Source organism: Thermobia domestica, chromosome 17 (genome assembly GCF_964235325.1).
Source record: "Thermobia domestica chromosome 17, izTheDome1.hap1.1, whole genome shotgun sequence".
Classification (NCBI taxonomy): Eukaryota; Metazoa; Arthropoda; class Insecta; order Zygentoma; family Lepismatidae; genus Thermobia; species Thermobia domestica.
The window spans coordinates 91,170,077-91,192,638 of record NC_137470.1 but is presented as its reverse complement, the minus strand read 5'-3'; the positions used below and the strand labels follow the sequence as shown (position 1 = coordinate 91,192,638).

At 36.4% G+C, this 22,562-nt stretch overlaps 1 protein-coding gene across 5 annotated transcripts in view; it reads right to left on the bottom strand.

Annotated features, from left to right (window-relative positions):
* Nucleotides 1–5,151: 5,151 nt before the first annotated feature.
* The window catches only part of LOC145673856 (uncharacterized), a 558,369-nt gene continuing 540,958 nt past the window's right edge, over nucleotides 5,152–22,562 (bottom strand). For all 5 annotated transcript variants that reach the window (XM_081743633.1, XM_081743634.1, XM_081743630.1 and 2 more), the window contains one exon: nucleotides 5,152–10,123. In XM_081743633.1, the coding sequence (XP_081599759.1) occupies nucleotides 9,939–10,123 (185 nt within the window). In that variant the 3' untranslated portion in view covers nucleotides 5,152–9,938. The remainder of the gene's footprint in view (nucleotides 10,124–22,562) is intronic.

The window sequence follows — 22,562 nt, the reverse complement described above, 5'->3', positions numbered from 1 at the left end:
CTTTGAACCAAGCTATACCATTAAATGTCAGGCACTTCACGAATATTGACTCAAATACAAAGTTGTGCAGGGCCCCGTGTCTATATGTAATCTTTTACGTGAGTTCTCGTTGATGAAATATTCTCTGAACATATATGCATGCAGACACACAGATGTCAATACGGAAATGGAACGTCTTCACCCAAATCTGGTCGTATCTGGATTTACATTAGGCATTTTGACCGTACTACAATACTTCCTTACTATAGTATAACATGGAAGTAATAACAATCACTCACAGGAATGTATTAAGATTATGACACTTATGTTATAAGGAGTTTTCCAGTTAAAAAATTGTTTTGATTTGTCAACATCGAAAACGTAAGGGTAACTAATATTAATCTACAATGTCTATTCGTGAAGTGCCTGGAGCGACCTTCCAAACGGTACAAGCTACGGTAAAATACACTACACCTGTGATTTCCGAGAAAATTGTAAATGAATTTGATCTATTACTTGCACTTATTTCCATTTGAAAAACCGAAAGTTAAATCTAATATGACAGATCCAAAGTGGCAACCGGGGTGGGTAACGTGTCAGAAGCAGTACTTGTTCCAATTTGTTTTCCATATGCCCACATTCATGTCCAATGACGTCTAAAGAATTAAAAGCAATTTTGTCCGAGCATTATAGTAGTGTATAATTGAATTCCGTTGATATGAAGGCCCATAAATATGCAAATTACCGGTATGGGCAGCTAAATTTAGTACAATACACATTAGGCAGCTGAGAATTTGCGTTTGAATCAATTTTACACGAATCCCGAGGGGATACTTCGCAAATGTACCTTGTGAGAACCAACATGTAGGTTACAGTATCAACGAATGCCTGCGATATTTTAATTTCAGAATCGCAATTTAGCAAAGAACCCTTCGTTTGTTTTCTGAATACAACACAAAACCTTGTTTCCATGATAATTCTTTTATTTTTTTTTTAATATCAGTTCTACAAGTAGTCCAACCTTCGAAGACGACACTTTCTCGCAAGTTAACTGATAAGCATTTAAACAATACAATGAACGTTAATTTCAAGGGGAGAAAAACAGAAAATAAATTGTAGATCACCACATTGACCTTCTGTAGCCACGCGAAATCAAAACGTTCACATGAGAAGAAAACAGTCTTCCGAATGGGTAGCACTCTAACAATTTTCTTTCTCTGGCAGGGGGCGCGGTGGCTCAGTAGCAGAGCGTTCACCTCCGGTGTTTGGGGGTCCCTAGTTCGATCCCAACTCGCGCCGTGTGGACTTTGTGGTGGACAAACACCGTCCTCGTGAGTTTTCTCGGGGTTCGTTTCCTCCAACTTTCTTCATTCCACCATTTCGTTCATTTCTCATAATCATAGTCTCCTTTAGCCTAACCGGCATAACTATGGGAAGTAAAGATTTCATTTTTTCTTTCTCTGGCAATTTTTGTTTACAAAATGAAATAAAAATAAATATATGTTTAAAACAAGTCTTAAAAAATACACGTGTTTAAAACATAAAATTTGTTTTAAACAAAACAAATTGTTTAAAACAAGTTTTAAACAAAACCATCCTGATTCGTATCCCTACAAACCTTGAAGAGAGAAGGGGGAAAGAATACTTATGCCCATTCCCCGGAGGTTTCCTCTAATGACAACTACAATTTCCAATTACTGTTCATGTTTGTAGATCACCAGCACTGACGGAGGCATGGCATTTTCGGAACTAAGTTCTAATTAAATTGTTTGCATGTATGCAGAACAACTTTCTGTAGTATGGATGTGGTAAAGCAGCAAGGCAGTAAAAAGAAAAAGCCCCTCCCTCTTTCTAGGACTTGACACATTTCGTAAATGTATGACGTTTTATCATAGTTTATAAATCCATTATATTTTCCACGCTAGTGTACCAGAGATGGATCTACCGGGGAAACAGTGATATTTTATATTACTAGCTTCTTAAATCCGAAGAGGAAGTAAAACACAGCACCGCAGAAAAAAAAATCTTTCAAAGATGCTAAATTTATAGATGAATTGAATTTGCAATTATTTAGAAATTTGGTTGATTGAGGATTCCTTTTCAGTATCAAAGCTGTATGAGACACGAACTTACAGCTTAACATGAGATCTGACACACACTAGCTCTCATCGAGAATCAAACCTGAAGTTCTGGTGAACTCAATATAGAAATTTGGTGCCAAAATTTTGCATCCTCTACCTTATGAGCTCCCTTTGTTCTCCCAGTACTTGACATAAGATTTCTGGAATATTAAAAATAAGGCCACTTTTTCTTCCAAATATTACGAAAATAACTACCTTGGACACAGGTGCCGGAAGGTCTGTAAGGGTAATTTATCTTGTGAACATGCTGGTTCGTCATGATTGTCTTTCAATATGCGATAACTGCTTTGCTCTTCTACTTAGTTCCCGCAGCAGCATCAAATTATGAAGATTTTAAGTCTAGAATCATAGGCATCATCAGTGTAAAGAAATTATTGTATAGTAATTCCAAAGTATATCAGCGAATTGAAGAAGACTAGCACTTGTTTATGGTCACACGCTTACAATCGTACAGTACATCTGCACCATTCAGGAAAGTTATTTCAGAAGGTAGGTAGGGTGTGTGTGTGTGTGTGTGTGTATTTAAAAATATAAGTTCAAACATTTTAAGTGCAGATTTTGTTACTGACAATATCGAGATATTTGTATATATTTTTATTACTAAAAGAAAACTGTTTTGATACTTAACACGATGGATGCCCTGTGATTCGATGATTTTGCTGCAGAGGTTTTAAGGAAGCGCCACTAAAAAGACTGGAAGTTTCCACCGAAAATTTCTACAATTACTAAATAACAGACATGTACCAAGACGTGTTCTTGGAAATTTTTGTTCCGCAAAACTTCTTGGTGTATTTGGGAATATTTCAGAGACACTTGCTCAAGTCAATGTCAGTTCAATTTAGAAATTAAAATTGGAAGACGAGAAACAAGTGCAAGTTAACCTTCTATATTGCTTTTTCAGAAATTATCTTTTCAAATTCAGACCACATAAACATATTACATTAATACTTTTATTACCACATGCTTGTTAAATTGGATGATGTGAGGTCAGTCCATTGGCATTCATTCTGTGTATCTGGCTTCTTCATCTTTCAACCTTTTATTTGCCTCATGATTCTGGGCTCTCCAATTGCCTCGCGATACTGAGTAAACAAACAAAACACTATGTTCGACTAGGAAATCAAACTCTACGCGCAAGAGTAAGAAAATCTTACGTACTAACTATTAAGCTTCATAGAATGAACCAGCTTTCAGCAGAAAAAAATCCCGGCCACCAGATACTTTCTCTGTTACATTTAGATGAAATAACCTTCAGAGTAACTCTTCCATGACAAAGTAGTGCAGTGTGCTATTAAGAAGTGAGTTATTAGAAATGAATTCTGTATCATCCCCTAATGTACAACTTTATCACATCTGAATGGAATTTATTTTGGGAGGGGGTGGTATAAACTAACTGTATGCACACTCACCTTTGTACAGTAAAAGCGTCTCACCCGCAGATCGGAGTGTAACACACAAGCTTGAAGTAAAGTTATTGTGGAAGATAAAATGCCCTTCTACAGTCACGTTCAAAAGTTTTTTTTTTTCCTTATGGCCAAATTTCTCAATTCCCGAATGAACATACGAATTTAAAAAAGGCCACTAACATATTACCTTAAATTTAATAATAATAATTATTATTACAGAAACGAAGTCGTCCATTCTTAAGTTTCTAGCAAAATAAAATTGATGGAAGTTTAACACTGACTGAACTTTTCAGTACAGGGGTTTGAGGCGGATAGTCACATTGGGGATGAAACAGATGACCAATCAGGTTAGCTACGAAAACAGACTAGAAAATATTCAAGAAAATTTACTTGTGAACGTGACTATATCACTCATTCAGAACTAATAGAATCCTCTCTTTTTTTAATTATAAAAGTGATCAGTTAGTAAAATAGAGTTAAAAAAAAGCCGTAGAAGAAACAGCTTCCGATTTTGTAAGTTCACACAAAAATACAGAGTTCTCACAATTAAGAGAGGATTGCAATTAATTTGAACAAAACTATATAGCCATTAGCAAAAATTTTGTCCCATTCTTGACTTCTTAAAATACTTACCAGTTCTGTTCCATTGCTCCTGTTGTTGTTGTTGTTATACCTAGGTAGAATATTGCCGAAATCAATAATTTATCTAAGTAATTTTGTAGCAATTAAAAATTCTTGGGAAATTAACCGACGTTTCCGAGGTGGTTTTCATTCTTCCCAAATTCGTATCTGAACCTACGTCGTCGTTAATTGACGTGAATATGGAATAGGAAACATACTGAAAATACACATTATTCCATTCCGTAGCATTTTCCAAGTGCTTAATTCCAGAAACTTGGGACTATTTCTGTTCGTGGATGGCAAAACATACGTACATTTGTATAGGCACGCCAATTTCAACCTTGTGAATCAAATCAATACAAGGATGACAAGACGCGTCACATTTTGGCCGTGTACTGCATTTTTCCTCCATCCACACTCAGAAGTATATATTGGAGAAGCTTGAAAACGGCCTAATTAAAAAGTCCCTATTTAGCCGTATCTTTTTTCACAAATGCACTGAAAGTATTTTAAATTTATTGATAAGGTTCAAGTTTACTTGCCTGTACAGATGTACATATGTTTTGCCAGTTTTTGAAAAACAATCAAAGGCCGTGACTGATGAGAACTCTTAAGGTAGATGTCATACAATTCGTATTGTTTTGAAGTAAGATGTTTAAAAGGGTCCGATACATCAAACTTTCCTTTCCTGCAGGGACAAAACTTTTGTAGCTGATTGTACTTACTAATCCAGCCTGCGAATGTAATTAAGTGAACTTCGACAGGCCAATGGTATCTTAAATTACATTGCAAAGATACTGGTAAAGTCCACAACCTACCCACCCACCCACCCACACATACATATATACACACACACACACACACACACACACACACACACACACACATACAAACACACACACAAAAAAAAAAAAAAACTTTCAGGTAAAAAGAACGAAAAAAGCTCTACATACATAAAACATGCTATAGAACAGGTAAATTGCCATGTTAGAAATACAAAGCTATTTTTCTCGAACAGCCGGATGTATTTTCAACAAAGTTTAAACAAATCAAATGCTTTTTTCTTGTTTTCTTTTTCAAACTTACACAATGGTAGATACTGCACAGTTCAATCAATACAATTCAATATTATTAATTTTAAATCTTACTTTCCCAACTTCTTTTTGTGTATGTTTACTTTTGGCAGTTGTCCAGACATCTGACAGAACTGGAGCGATAACTTTCAAGATATACACAAAATCATACGCTGACAACTTACATATTAAATTACGTTTTATAGTTGACTATTGTGTATATACAACCATAAACCAGTTCACATTTTGGTATGATTGTAACGTAAGACCCGATAACTGTTCATAATATAATGATGCTCTTCAACAGTTTTTTTTCTTTCTTTCCGAAAACTTTAGCAAGCTAGTTAAATTGAAATTACTATACATATCACATAAATAAAAACGAACCTAAGGAACAACTTGGAAAAAACAAAAACAAAAAAACTGCGTTGAAGAAACACTGCCACAAAGCACAATACAAGCCTTCTGTTCACCACCTCCTTACCTTCATTGGTATCAGTCACTTTGGACTAGGAATGTTATCCATCCTTATAGTTTTCAACTAAGAACCTAGATTCACTCAAAACATTTCTTTCTTAATACCTTTAAATGATTAATAAATTAACTTACTGGCTATGTAATGTGAATATTACAATTTTCAATTAGAACGCTTGTGGTCTGCTTCCAGCTGAATATTGCACAATTAACCACACCAAACCTCGTAACTGTTCCAACCTGTGAAACAATGGCTTTTTCATTTACACATCATATGTAGCGAATTAAACCACACTAATAAACAAATTTATATTAAAACTATAACAGGTTTATTGTGCAAAATTCAAAATAAAGCTATTAACCACAGAATATATGCATACCCCCTTATATTTAAAAATAAACAAGAACACAATATGGAAGAAAAAATCACTAACCTCGTATTTTAATCTACTGTTATATGTACACAAGCACTCAAAAAAAAACTATACAAATAAAAACAATATTTTGAAGCAATCTGTTAACTGGATTATGGATCAACTTTTGCAATTTAGTGCCTAGAACTGAACGGATCAAATAATTCTAAAACAGCTATCCGTGAAATGTTTTGTAACAGAAAACTGAAGTATATGGCTTTTAATGTCACTGCAAAGGCTTGCATGCATTTGTATCTATAGATCAATTGCCTTTGATAGCTATTCATTTAACTATCCTTGGTTTTTCTTTACTTCACAATCTTTCGGAAAAATCAAGTAGGAAGTGAAAGGATGGGGATGATCAGAACGAGGCTAGGTTAAAACAAGTAATATATAGAAACCACAAGTGAATTTATTAGCCATTCAAGAAAAAGAAAAGCACTGAAAACAGTATGATACTATATAACCTGACTTTTAAGTCCAACCTAACATACACAAAACAGGCCATGAAGGTAAAGTATTCACAGGAACAAAGAAAAAAAAAACTTTTTTTTTTTTACATTTCCCAATAGTTTCATTAATCATTAAACAATATTCGTGTAAAATAAATATAAATAATTACTAAGGCAATTAACATCACTCCAATCGGACTATATCCGTAAATGGAGTTAAAACTGTGCATGCTGAAGAGCATACAATTCTAGTGCTCCATGTAGTAGGACTTGAAGGAGTGATTATTACATTATAATACAAAATTATACCACTGTTCTAAAACAGGTGATTTATAAATGAGCACTGTTCACGTGTCCTACACACACACACAAAAAAAAAAAGAAAAAAAAAGAAATTCAATGGAAAAAGGAAACTTTTAAATATATAAGTAAATAAATATTTTAAACTACTTATTTGACGTTTGTGTAACATTTTGCATAACGTAACAGAACTGCTGACAACTCAAGTTGGCGACAAAAGTTCATACCAAGATTTATTCACCACTTTAAAATGAAATTTCAAGCAGTTGTTAGAAAAAAAAAAAAAAAAAGCTAACTATGCTAATGGAAGCACACGTTTTTCTGCCTTTTAATATTTTAAAAGAAAAATTAGCACATTTTCACACACTTCTGTCATCAGGTGAAAGCTTATATAATACATATATAAGCTAATATAATACAACTTCGTACCATACTTTATTAAGTACCAACAATCAGAAGGCACAACCAACACCGTCACACAACTCATAGGAAGTTCCCAGCAGTCCTGCATTTTACAATTCAAATAACATACTAAAAATTTAATTATTCACTCAAACTTCGTTTACACTGCTAATATTGGTCAGATGAAGAGGGATTTTTTTCCTTGCAAAAGGCCTCTGAAGAGAAACATACTTAGCATGGCACTGCTAAGACTGTTCATTCACTTTAAAATATGGGCACTTGATCCCATTCTAGAGATTTCAAGTTAGTTAGCACGCAATTTATCTATCGCAACCCCATAATTTCACTAACAAACCACTGGTTTACTTTCCATTATTACCAACAGGACTTAACATTGGCAATATCTGCAAAAGCAAATCTATGTTATCCACTAATGTGCTGCATTAATTAATCACACCGAAAAAAAAAAAAAAAAAAAAAAAAAAAACAAATATATATATATATATATATATATATATTTTCATCTTGCACATGAGAACATTCTTCCTCGAAATTGAATTGTAGGTATGTACTTGTTTCTAGCATTCCAGTAGGTATACTGATAAAAATCCTTATGTTAGATTCTGACAGACTCCCTGGACAACGGACCAGAAGGAAGAATGGAACTTTATAACGCCAACAGTCCAAATAACCACGGTGCATTGTTAACATTAAATCCTTAACATGACGATGCTATTTTTTTGTGTGTGGTTTGCTAACTGCATACAAAGCACTATCTGTTTCCTAGTAGTTCATATTTCTTTAAACATTTTTTTTTTCTTTTTTTTTCCCCCAGGATGTTCGCCCAACACCATACCATCGGTATTTTAACGCAAGACAGTCATTGAGTCTTACTACGAAGTGATTTTTGTATTCTATTACCAACAAACTTCAAAGAGGGCATTACAGTCTCTAGCCTGCAATCTATACATATTTTTGTCAAAAATAAATCTGTTAGTTTTATAATCTGTACAATGTAGGGGACCATGTGGCCATGCACACAAACACCCATTCATGCAGTCATGCAATAGAAATCTTCATCTACCCACTGCTCTGTACCGTTACTGCAATACAATCTACATTTTTGGAACTGTGTGTTATCGTAGTTGGCTTTCTTTAAGGGAGCAAAAATCCACAATCTACACAGCCTTCATACTACACCAACTACTACTGTAACTACCATCTGCGTTCATTGTTTTTTAAATGTTAGCAAAGTTACAATAATAAAAATCCGATTTGAGCTAAGTATTGATTAGCTGTCTTACATGCAGTGGGCAGTGTGAATTACCGCATTTCATACATTTATCACAAGCTCACACTACCGCTGTCCCTGGACAAATTACCAGAGACTTGTAGGCTTTTGGATGAGGCCCCTGAGGCAGAAATACCAGTGAAACCTTTGTTTTAAATATATCAACGTAAACAATTTATTTAACACTCATTTCACGGTCCCCAAATTTCCAACAAGCCTACTATTAAGGATCGCAAACTCACACTATCCCTGATATATATATATATGTATGTATATATATATATATATATATAATACACCAATAATAAATCTTTTTACGGCCTATCACAGTTACTGCACATATTTTAAGTGTTTTTTTTTTTTCACACACCCTACTCCAACTTGACATCTTTATGTTCGTATCACATTTTATAACATTTTGAAAAAGTATTATTTATACATCATACAAGCAAATAAATGACTGTGATAGACCCCACTAGTTAACGCAGAACTTCAGTAACAAATTGTACATGGATTCAGAAGTTTATGAAGTGATAGGTGAGATTTGATTTTTCTCTTTTTCATTTCAATTTTGTCACTTCAGACGTTGTTACATTAGTATCCTTTCTCTTACAAACAAGACAAACTCAGGAGTCCTTACGGATGTTATGTAGTACTTGATAGGAAAGGGAGAGAAATTTGCCCACAGATGTATCTACATGCATAGAAAAGTTCACACGATGTTCACAGTTGTTGAAGGAAAAGGCTAGGGAAAGCACTGAAGTTCTGAGGCACTTTGTGCCAACCGTGGGCGTCCGACAAGTGAGTCCTTTTCTCACAGACTAAATTGTACCTAAATGTGCAAAATCATTTTAACTAACATTATACACTACTTCATATTTTCTTCTCCCTAGCTTTGCTATGATATTCTTCCAAATTGATGTTTTGCATATGGAAAAAAACAAAGTTGGTCAGCTCATACACAAATGCGTACTACAGATTCATTCTAGCTGATACGTTTTCTTCTTTCACTGCTGGTAAGTCAGGTGTCACTTTGACCTACCAATATAGTCAATGTTGCATAAACAATGATGCACAAGATGCGATGCGAAGTTGCATAAAAATATCACGTGACAAGTTTTTCAACTACACTTTCTCTTAAACAAGTCGTGATGCCCATTACCTTATGTAACTTTAAAATCAACCCTGGCAATATTCCCTTACAATACTTGCTTTGCATATTTACATCGAGGAAAAAAAAAAGCACGACCTGTTTACATCATCAACTTTGCATATAACTTTGTTATAACAACTTCCACTGTCTAATAACCAACGTTTCACTGGCTTACGCTCACTAAGCTTGTAACGCGTCTCCAATAAAAAAAAAAATAGCACCCGATCAAAAGTCTACTTTGGAGACCTGGGACGAGCCAAATCCCTGAATCCCCGTGATCCTCGCTCTGAATTCCTATCACGATCATCCCGTCGCCGATCACGATCTGAATTGCGGTTCATTCGATCAAAGCCTGATCGTGGGCCTCCACGACCTAGAAATCGTCCTGGACCTTCCCTGAATTCACGTGCAGCGGGTTCTGAAACAAGAACAGAAAGAGAAATTAAATATGGTTTATTAGCAATTTTACGTTACTTTCACATATTATTTTAAACCACTTATCTATACAAAAAAGCAAGGAAAAAAGCAACCTCATTCAAATCAAAGTCTATGTTCGCAATCTACTAGTCTTGCAAAAGCTACCACGAAGTTCTATTGAAAGGGGGAAGAAAAAAGTATTCATTTACGTGAACAGCATAGTAACTTGAGTGCAAGGAGATAGTGTAGTAAGTGTCTGGATCTCTCTACTAAGTAGTAAGGAGGGTGCATGTAAAAGATTATTTATAAACGTTATCGCCAAGTTGTACAATATACGCAATAAAAATACCTTAATACATATTTCTAGGGTAATGAATACATAAAAACTTAGTTTATCACTAATGGACGTTGTAAGATACATTTCAGCACAGGCTACTAAAATTAAGCAGAACAGCTGGCGGTGAGTGATTTAACCAAGAAAAGTTTAGAGCAGAATTTATAGGTTTTCAAAATTGAAAACTTATAACCAATAATATGACAACTTTACAGAAAAAAAAAAAAAAAAAACTTTCAGCATTCAGTTTACAAAGTTGAGTAGTGTTCTTATTTGTTAGGACGACTCACGACGCCTTATGGGGAAGTTAGAACATACATTTTCAACCATTCTGTAAAATTTTTTTTTTCTTTCTTTCTTTTTCTAAAATCTATCAGTGACATTCATAAATTGAAAATGTAATATAATTTCCGGATGATCCTGTGTTCTAACATTTCTGGAAAACCTTCTTCAAAGATAAAATCTGAAAGGAAAGAAGAGCAACTACGTGTAACGTTACATATGAGAGTCCCACAGGGGGCCGAAAGTTTAAGTATCACTTTTTTAATACAGGGGGATTGCTTCTGTTATTTTAATATCATTTACTGCCCTGGAATCAATTACATAAACGAATCTACAGAAGATAATTTTGTTTCAGTAACTATAAAGCACTCTTTATCTTGACTCCCTCTATGGCCTATGGAACCTGAAGGTTCAACGTGGCGTTCAGAAAAGCTATCCATTGACTTCTGTCCTTACCTAACTGGATTCACTTTACTACTTTGTATTCCTATTTCTGTGAGATTTATCTTAATTTTCGTCTCTCATCTGCGCCTAGGTATACCTAATAGTGGATTTTCGATTGAATTTCTACTTAAAATTTTGAAAACGTTCCTATTTTCTTTCATTCTGGCTACATGACCTGCCCACCTGAGCTTCCCCGACTAGATGACCCTAAGAATGTTTTTGGTAAACTGTACAAATTATGTCGTTCCTCGTTATGAAGTTTCCGCCATTCCCATTCCAGGATGTTATTCTCAAATACTTTCAGTCTGTATTCTTCCTTCAGAGTAAGCGACTATGTTATGCAGCCATACAACACAACATGCATAATTATAGTTTTATTTTTTTTAAGCTTTAAATTTCTTGACAGAATTCGCGAAGACAAAAGATTTTGAACTGAATAATAAGAATTCCCTGCTTTCAATCAATATTTAATTTCTTCGTGAATATAGTTTTGTTATGTTAATATTGATCCTAGATATTTGAAAGTATCCACTTTATCAAAAGTATTATTTGACATTTTGACGTATCATAATTTGCAGATTTTAATTCCGACAAATTTCCGTGTATTCAGTTTCTTCTGCATTTACTTCTACACCCATGTCTCTGCAAGCGTTTAATAGAACCTATGCATTTCTTCCTATTGTTATTCTATCATCATAAGCCATAAGCTGGCGGATAAAATTCAGCTTGAGTTCCTGGTTGCTATCTTTGATTTTTTTTATAGCGCACACCAGAACAACGTTGAATAATAATGGCGATAATGTATCTTGTTTCAGGCCATTCTCAACATGCAAGCTCGTGGACAACTGTTTTCATACTCAGACCTCACTTTGAAAGTCATTTAAACACAATTTATATAATTGGATCTTTCGTTATTCCGAATTCTGTAAGAACGTTGTACAATGTTTCCTTCTAACCGAGACGTCGACCTTTCTAAAATTAATAATTGATTAAATGTACCGGGGTATTGTATTCCCATTTCTTTTCAAGAATCTGTCGAATGGTAAATATCTGGTCGATTGTTGATCGAGTTTGCATAAATCCGCATTGATGATCTTCAATAATTTCATCAGCGTACCGGGCCAGTGTTGCTAATAGAATGTCAGAAGACTATAGGAGATTTAAGGAGAGATGTCTCGATAAATTAATTATGTCTTGAAATGACTGTATGAAATATTATATTATATTATATATATATATATATATATATATATATATATATATATATATATATATATACACAGGGTGGCCCAAATTAGGTATACAATCCCGTGCTGATCAACTCTGCTTTTTATATCATTTCTTATTGTTATCCATTAGGTAGACAGTTTCTTTATAATTTGTTTTTAATGTCTTTTCACTTATATCTTAAGCTCAGAACAGCCGAAGCAAATAAACCTATAAGCTAGAACGTTATACTTGATCAATGCAGGGATGTAATACCTACTTGTGGGCCACCCTGTGAAAAATTTATATTTTATTTCACAAAATATAAATTTTGTGAAATTCAAAAAAAAAAAAAAAAAAAAAAAAAAAAAAAAAAACGCAGGAAGTATAGCAATTTACTCGACAAATATCATTTTGTCGCTATAGCTATTGAATCGGGTGGTTCATGAGGTCCCGAAGGCCTTAACTTTATAAAAGAAGTTGGTCACCGCATTTCTTTATCGTCAGGAGATGCTAGAGCAACCTCTTTTCTACTGCAACGCATCAGCATGGCAGTACAAAGAGGGAACGTTGCATCAGTTTTGGGAACGCTACCCTCTGGTAAGGAACTGGAGGAGATCTTTTTGTCTGTAATCTCGGCGAAGGTTTGAGGATGCTGTTGCGAGGCTTATCACAATAACGTGTAAAAAAAAAAAAGAAGATTAATGATCTTTGCGTAACATGAGATAATCATGCTATATGTCACATACTCAATCAGATAACCCACACAAGAAGAATTCGAAAGTTTCCAGATCTTTTTAATGCAGTTCTTTTTCATTTGTGTGTGTGTCTGGGTAGTGTAGTGTTGGAAAAGAGAAGTGGATTTTGAGTAATTTCAGTTTTTAAGCGAAGTGTTTTTAAATCAAATAATGGGACTGATTTGTGCATTTACAATTATTAAGATTTTCTTTTCTTTTTAATGTAACTGTTTTTCGTTTGTATAGCCTATGTGTAATTACCCGAATGTAGTGTTGAAATATTAACGAAATCTATTATATATATATATATATATATATATATATATATATATATAAAAGTAGATTTTGTTAATATTTCAACACTACATTCGGGTAATTACACATAGGCTATATATATATTATATATATATATATACAGGGTGTTTAATAAGTAATGGCCATAAATAGTACAGGCCAAAACGAACAAAAAAAAGTCTTAGTAAATGTGTGTCCGCAAACGCTTCGTAACGGAGATAGAGGCTGTCGAAAGTGTGGGAAAATTAAGTTTAGAGACTAATATCTCAAAAAGTATGAATCGGACAGAGGGCGGTCCAATGAATTGCGCTATGCAGAAATGAATGATTGATAACTCTGCAATGCGCGCGTAAGGGATTCCCCAAAGAAACGGAGGGATTCCCGGAAAATTGTCCAAGGAAAGGGGGCTCGAGATGAACATCGAGGGCGAGTCTATCCACCAGTAATTCATAAGCCGTGGTACCAGGTCGAAAGCTCAAAAAGATACAAAATGGCGGACAACGTTTACATGCCGTGTGTGGTTGCATAACCAGCAGGAAATTAGAGGCAATCGAAGAAAGGTGGTGGTGCATGTTGTGAACTACTTCAGAGCACATTCCTAAGACGAATGCACATGTACAGAGTAGTCCTTTACTGTACCAATACCAAGGTAAAACAAACGATGCGCGAAAATGAATGGAATGGCCGGAAGGAACACTGGTAGAACTGGCAAGCCAGCTGGAAATACTGAATCGGGATTGCAACAGACGTTGAGCTCACCTTGGGTGCAGGATGTTGCTGGATCAAATCCGCTGAAGTGCCCACTGAATGCAGTGGTTCTGATCCCTGATTTTTCAAATCGTAGGTCCCGTCCTTCGAAGCTCTTAAGCTCGTTTAAAGCAACAATAACAATCAATCGAGCGCCTGTAGGTTGCTCATTATTTGGTTCATCCCCTGTACGTATACGTAAAGAAAAAAAAAACTGTGCACGCAGCTCTTGTCAATCAGCTGGTAAGCCAGGAAATATGGAATGGAAGAACACTACATTGTTTCGATTACAGACGTGAAATGGAAACACGCTTGGCTTTCCACGTTTGATTATTATGTTGCCCGAAGGGTTCTGCTACAGGTCTACATGCTTTCGTCGTACCGGAGTATTCGCTTGGGAGGATGGTTCAGAGTGTAGAGGTTCGTTGTCTTCACTTGTCTTTCTCGCCTACAGTGAATGTAGTAGTTATGTATATTGAAGAGGTGTCAAATGCGCGTACCTTTACAGTGTTGTGGATGTACTTACTTCACTGTATTGCGGGGAACAGTGCAACAGTTTCAAACGGGAATGCGGTAAGGCCGCTAGGTTATATCGCGAGACTTTCCCTACGAGACAGCAACCAGACCGAATAAGATTCATCAGAATACATCAGCGGCTACGAGAACATGGGAGCTTTACACATTGTTTCAGGCCGGGAAGGCCAAGCACAGTACGTACCCCTGAATTAGAAGAACGCGTGCTACAGGCAGTGGACGAAAACCCAGGAACGAGCACAAGACGTGTGGGACTTGCCGAACGCGTATTCAATGCTCTCGTATGGCACATTCTCCATGAACAGCAGTTTTACCCATACCATCTACAACGTGTCCAACCTCTAACCCCCACAGACTTTCCGGCGAGAATGCAGTTTTGTCAGTGGCTTTGCAGACAAATTACTGGCAATCCTCATTTCACTGATGACGTCCTATTTACTGATGAAGCACAATTCACCCGGGATGGCATTGTAAATTTTCACAATTCTCATGTCTGGGCCCATGAGAATCCACTTGCAATAGTGGAGTTAAGACATCAGCGTAGGTTTTCCTTAAATGTGTGGGTAGCACTCTTAGGTGATCAGCTCGTAGGACCATTCTTTCTTCCTAATGCATTAACTGGGATCTCATATTTGCGATTTCTCCAACACGATTTGCCGCTTCTACTCGAAGATATACCTCTCGATAGGCGTCAGCGACTGTGGTTTATACATGATGGAGTGCCAGCACATTTCTTTAACCGTGTCATAGAACATTTACATGCCCGATTCGGACGAAAGTGGATAGGACGTGGGGGTCCTATTGCTTGGCCACCGCGCTCCCCGGACTTAAATCCTTTAGATTTCTTTCTCTGAGGCCACGTGAAATCACAAGTTTATTTTACCCCTATTGCAACATTAGAAGACCTTCGAGAAAGGGTGGAACAATGTTGCGAACATATTAAACAGGATGCCGACATATTACCACGAGTATGTGGATCTTTGCGAAGACGGATACGAGCATGCATTCACATGAATGGACGACACTTCCAACATTTACTTTAATGATAGAGGTAAGTTAATTTTTCATGCATCTCTTCTGTGGTTACACATCTGGGTATTTGCTGTTTACCTTATGATTAATACTGTACACATTACCAACATGACGATTTCTGTTTGTTGATATGGACAAACACGACATGTCCATCATTTTTTGCTTGTTGCAATACACTTACGCGTTCAACATGCGGAATGTTTCAGACTCGCCTCCCACATACTCGAATGTTGTCATGCTTTTCCCACTGCAATCAAGTTTGCGGATATTCGTTACGTTAACTGCTTAGCACATAATGCTTCATCAGTGCCTTGCATACCGTTTGATTTACCTAAGTGCTGCCACACTTGTACGTATGCATTAGTTGTCGGAATTCTTCCTGGAGCCATTTACAACGTACATCATCACACTTCGATTGTCTCTCTCATTTGCTGCTGGTTATGCAACCACACACGGCATGTAAACATTGTCCGCCATTTTGTATCTTTTCGAGCTTTCGACCTGGTACCACGACTTATGAATTACTGGTGGATAGACTCGCCCTCGATGTTCATCTCGAGCCCCCTTTCCTTGGACAATTTTCCGGGAATTCCTCCGTTTCTTTGGAGAATCCCTTGCGCGCGCATTGCAGAGTTATCAACCATGCATTTCTGCATAGCGCAGGTCTGACTTCGATAGTCATTCATTGGACCGCCCTCTGTCCGATTCATATTTTTTGAGATATTCGTCTCTAACTTCATTTTCCCACACTTTCGACAGCCCCTATCTCCGTTACGAAGCGTTTGCGGACACATGTTTACTAGACTTTTTTGTTCGTTTTGGCGTGTACTATCTACGGTTTAATTTATGACTATTACTTATTAAACACCATATATATATATATATATATATATATATATATATATATATATATATATATGGTTTTGTTTTTAACCTTTTCAGGACGGGCAGGGATTTCAAGAAAATCGTAGACCTCTACTTTGGCGGCCCTAGCACCCCTCCTAATTCTTTCATGGGTATGAATTATACCTTGTTGGAAAGCTTATGAAACAAAGATTCTAGTAAAATAATCTTTGAGGCTGCCGTACCCAACCCGTAGATGATGATGATGAAAGAAAGAGAAAAAGTGAAAAAAATATTTTTCGAAATTTGTGAGTCTGGCAACACTGTTTCTAGTCGTACGCTAGAAAAAATATTCTGACCTGTAGGCCAGACATTGATAATAATTATACCAAAAAATGAAGGGCAAAGGTACAATAGCTAGGTAAAAAAAATCGGAAGATAGAATCTAGGTGAATCATCCTGTTCCTATTTTCCCGAGAAATTTTCGTCTACCCTTGCGTTGGCAGGCTTGACGACGCCCCTAAATGTCACACAAACAAACCATACCTCGTTGGAAACCTTATAGAACAGACATTTCAGCAAAGTAACTTTCGTGTCTCTCGGACCAAATTAGTAAAAGAAGAAGACTAAAATCTCTTTTTTTTTTTCAAAAATACAATTCTTCAGATTTTGTCAGAGTGTGGCAACGCTGATATATACCGTACGCAAGCAAAAAAAATCTCAGATTTACGCCAGACACTGGAAAAAATGATATATCAAAAAATGAAGGGCTTAGATTCAATAGGAATGGAGGGAAAAATTCTGAACTCCGAGCCTACGTGAATCATCCTGTATTTTTTCGATAGATTGTGGTATACGCTAACATTGGCAAGTCTGGTGATGCCCCTAATTGTCACAAGCATATCAGCTATACCTCGTTGGAAACCTTATGAGATACCCATTTCAACAGGGTAACTTTCGTGTCTCTCGGACCAAACTAGTAAAAGAAGAAGAAGACGAAAGTCAAAATTTTTGCGAAAATTTTATTTTTTCCAAATTTGTCCGACTATGGCAACACTGGTATCTGTCGTACGCAAGGAAAAAAATTCTTACATTGACGCCAGACATTGGGAACAATGATATTAAAAAATGAAGGGTTTAGGTACAATAGAATGGAGGAAAAAATTCGGAACCCCGAACCTACGTGAATCATCCTGTATTTTGTTCGAGAGATTGTGGTATACGCTAATATCGGCAGGCTTGGTCACGCTCCTAATTGTCACAAACATATCAGCTATACCTCGCTGGAATCCGTATAACACACACATTCCAACAAAGTAAGTTTCGTGTCTCTTGGGCTAAATTAGTAAAAGAAGAAGACGAAAATCAAAATTTTGGTTGGAAAATCCATTTTTTAAAAATTTGTCGTACTATGGCAACGCTGTTATTTCTCGTACGCAAGAAAAAAAATCTCACATTTACGCCAGACATTGGGGACAATGATATAAAAAAATGAATGGTGTAGGAGCAATAGAAATGGAGGAAAAAATTCGGAGCACCGAATCTGCGTGGATCATCCTGTATTTTTTTTTCGATAGATTGTGGTATACGCTAATATCGGCAGGCTTGGCCACGCTCCTAATTGTCAAACATATCAGCTGTACCTCGTTGGAAAGCTTATGGAACAAACATTCCAACAAGATAACTTTCGTGTCTGTCGGGCCAAACTAGTAAAGGAAAAAGAAGACAAAAATGAAAATTTTGGGTGGAAAATCAAGTTTTTCGAAATTTGTCGGACTATGGCAACACTGTTGTTTGTCATATGCAAGAAAAATAATTCTTACATTTACTCCCGTTATTGTGAACAATTGTGCAAAAAATAAACCGTGTAAGTGCAGTAGGAATGCACTCTTACTAACGGCAGAGAATAAACTCGCATTGGTTCACCTAATATTGTTCGTCGCAAGATCATTGCTTTTCTTTCCTTTTGCTTCGTCAGGAAGATTTTTTTCTAAAACTAAATAACTTGTCAAAGGAGGGAGTTGAAAGAAATGCATATTTACGACCCTTAGATTCAACTGATAGCTACAGCTGACTCTGACCAGGCAAAAAATAGAACGGTGCGTTCTGAGGTAATAACTGTTTTCCTTTCGCTCTCTCTTTCTCTCTCTCTGTGTGTGTGTGTATGTCTGTTCAATAAGTTATCTTGTTGGAATTTCTGTTCTATAAGCTTTCCAACGAGGTATAGCTGATATGTTTTTGACAATTAGGAGCGTGGCCAAGTCTGCCAATGTTAGCTTATACCACAATCTCTCGAAAACATACAGGATGATTCACGTAGGGTCGGCGTTCCGAATTTTTTCTTCACTCCTATTGCACTTACACCATTTATTTTTTTATATCGTTGTTCCCAATGTCTGGCCTAAATGTGAGATTTTTTTCCTTGCGTACGAAAAATCACAGAGTTGCCATAGTCCGACAAATTTCGAAAAATTTGATTTTCCATCCAAAATTTTGACTTTCGTCCTATTTTTCTTTTACTGGTTTGGCCCGAGACACACAAAAGTTACATTGTTGGAATGGCTAATCTATAAGGTTTTCAACGAGGTATGGTTTGTGTGTCTGTAATAATTAGGAATGTCGCTAGGGCTGTCAACGTTAGAGTACATTACAGTGGATATTGAATAATATACAGGATGTGTCACGGAGGTGTGGGGTTCTGAATTTCTTTTTCCATTTGTATTGAACCGATGGGTTTGACTTTTGTGTATCATTGTCCCAAATATCTGTCGTAAATGTGAGATTTTTTTTTTCTTGCGTACGATGAATAACAATGTTGCCAGAGTTCCTCAAATTTGAAATATATTTTTTTGACTTTATAAGAAAATATACAATAAGAAAAAGGGTAAATTCAATACCCCTCCTATTCACCCCTCTCAACCCCAAAAGTCATGGACTGGGTATGGCTAGTTAGTATGTTCATTTGTCTCTATGGATGCCATCTTTTATCCTTGTAGCTCCATCAGGGGGGTACCTCCCCCAAATTCTGAAGGGAGAGAGGGAACACTACAAACACCCAAATTTGCCCTCCTCCCCCTACACGGAGGGATCCATTACATGAATGATATACACAGGATTAGAAAGTTCCATCCTTTCTGAAGAGATACATACCAAAATCATATATCTAGGTTAATTAGGAGCTGAGCTAGAGAGGTTTGAATTGCTGGCTCAAGGGTTGAGCCGTTCGTCCTGAAAAGGTTAAAGTACAAACCCAGCATATGCTCACATGTATAGTATATATGGTTTCGAAATGCTGTATTTTTTATGTATTTCAACAAAGGTTATTTTTTTCTACACTTAATAAGATTTCAACATGTCTTATTGCACTTTAAAGAGGAAAAACACGTTTGCACAATTCTTTCCGACTGTGAAGGTTGGTTTGGGGGCTCGTACCTGGCACCTTTGGTTTACTGTTTTCGAGGATAACCGAAGTTGGACTTACAACATTTTTAGCTCAAAACAGCCATAATCAATGCGATCATTCTTTTTGGAATAAGGTGCACATCCTTTCATGCCTGCCATATTTTTAACTGAAAATAACTTCTTTCAGCAGAATAACGCTCTTTGACACAAGGCTAACGTTGTGCTGCAGTGGTTCGAGGAGCAGTGGTGAATTGGTGAATTTCAAATTACTGTATTGGCCCCAAACCCACCTCCCCGCAATTTAACCCCAGTTTTATGTCGTGGGGTCTCACAGACCCCAAGGGACCATACGGCTCGATTATTTCCTTATTTTGATAGTTAAAACACAGTACGCTTCTGACATCTTCAGAAATTCAATTTTACAGTATATTTTGTGACTATAACAAATTTTCTTTCGCCTAAGCCATAATTATCCGACTTATTTGTAAACAACCCTGCTTTTTCTGTCGTGGGGTCTGTGTGACCCCAACTGGGAGTCGGTTTGCTAATAGTTATGAAGACATTTTAAAATATATTACTGAGACTTTCTGACAGTTAACCTAATGTAAAATGATTTCAAAATAGTTCGTACTTGTTTGTTGATGGCAGTTGCGGATCTAGCCAGGGCTGGGTGGTCCAGGCCTCTTCAAACTTTTGAACGTCAAAAACAATTGAAGCTACTATTTATATATATATATTTCAAATTAAAATGGTTTGCGAAAACTCATGATATACCTATCATAGACTGGAATCTGGTTCCCCCTCCCAATTTTACCCCCTAGATCCGTCAGTGGTTGATGGTGCTAAGGGACTGTCTGTTTCAAGGGGGAATGTACTAGGAAAAAACAATTTATAAATTTGTGATTTTAACTTTTCTTTTACTCTAATAATCACAGATTTTTTCCAAATAAGGCTGATGGGAGAACGTTTGTCTTCTTTCAACGTATTTATGTGTTTTAGTTTACCACCAAATCGACCATGTGGCCGTACCTCAGTTAGGCAAGTGAGATATCTTCACCGGTAAATCCAAGGTATATTCATTTGTAGGTAGCACAGTCCTACCCTCTACATTATTACTGGAAAATTGCGGAGTGACGTAACTTTGTGTGACTCACAAATTTATCATTGACAATCTAGAGGATGGGGCTGTGTTATCCACAAATGAATATACCTTGCATCCCCTGGTGAAGTTATTTGATCGAATTAGGAATACGCGCATCCAGAATTTGATGCATGCAAAGTAAACAGAAAGTTTGGTCGGTATAACAGACCTTAGTTGATCGCAATTTCTTCCAATCTGAGAAGAATAAGTTAAGAATTTCTTCATTTGCCATTGTGTCCGCTGTTTTCGTCTCTCCTTGTAAGCAATCATTGTAGTGTAATGTATGCCTAATTGATTTTCCAAACAATTAGCTTTTCGGTTGAAATTATTTGTTCTTCTTTATTAAGTCTGAACGTAGGAGACCTCGAACTGTTATAACAGATGAAAATATTAGCTCTGTACTGTGGAGGAGAATCTGGCTCAGAATCTTGTGATGAAACTTTCAAAACATTTGTTCAGAAGTGAAAGGAACATTAGTATGGAAAATTAGTTTCCAAGTGTTGAACTTGCTCAGTTCCTGCTAACTCAGAATCTCACTCTCGTTGGAACCATTAAGAAGAACAAACGTGAAATCCCGGACATTATGCAACCTAGTAAATCTCGTAGTCCATTGACATCTGTCTTCGGATTCAATGGAGACCTAACGATCGTAAGTTATGCACCTAAGAGAAGCAAAGATGTGATTTTACTCAGCACGCTGCATCATGATACCGCTGTATCTGACACAGATAAGAAAAAGCCAGATATAACAAGACCAATGGGGCGGTGGATAAATTTGACCAAATGGTGAGAGAATTCACAGCAAAACGGCAAACAAAAAGGTGGCCATTAACTGTGTTCTTCAATATGGTAGATGCTTCTGCGCTGAATACATCTATAATTTTCAAAATTCACAATCCAGATTTTTGCAATAAACTCAATGCGAGGCGTAAATTGTTAACCAGCCTTGTCGAGGACATGGTAAAGCCTCACATGCAGCGAAGGTTCAAGATGTCAGCACGGTCACCAAAATCAGTGACTGAAGCAATGAAACACTGGAATCTCCAAAACTGAAAGGACTTCAACAATTTTAGCGTCATCTGCAAACAGAGGAAAGTGTTGGCATCTTTGTGATAGGAAGAAGGACAGAAAAAGTAGACTAGTTTGTAAAAAATGCAACAAACATTTTTGTGCAGACCACCAAGCAGTTATTTATTGCAACATGTAAATAAACGTGAAAAATTTAGTTCTCTTGTAATAATGAGAAATAGGTTGAAATGTACCAAATGTGCAATTATATTTGGAGCCTTAATAAGAATTAAATTGTAAAATAGAAGAGGATTTGGTTTTTTAAATAAATAATAAGCAAAATAATTAACTGTTAGGCTAGGTTAGGTTAGTGGTCATTGTAAACGGTAACAGTAAATAGTTAGTCGTGAGTTTCAATATAGATACAATCTACGAT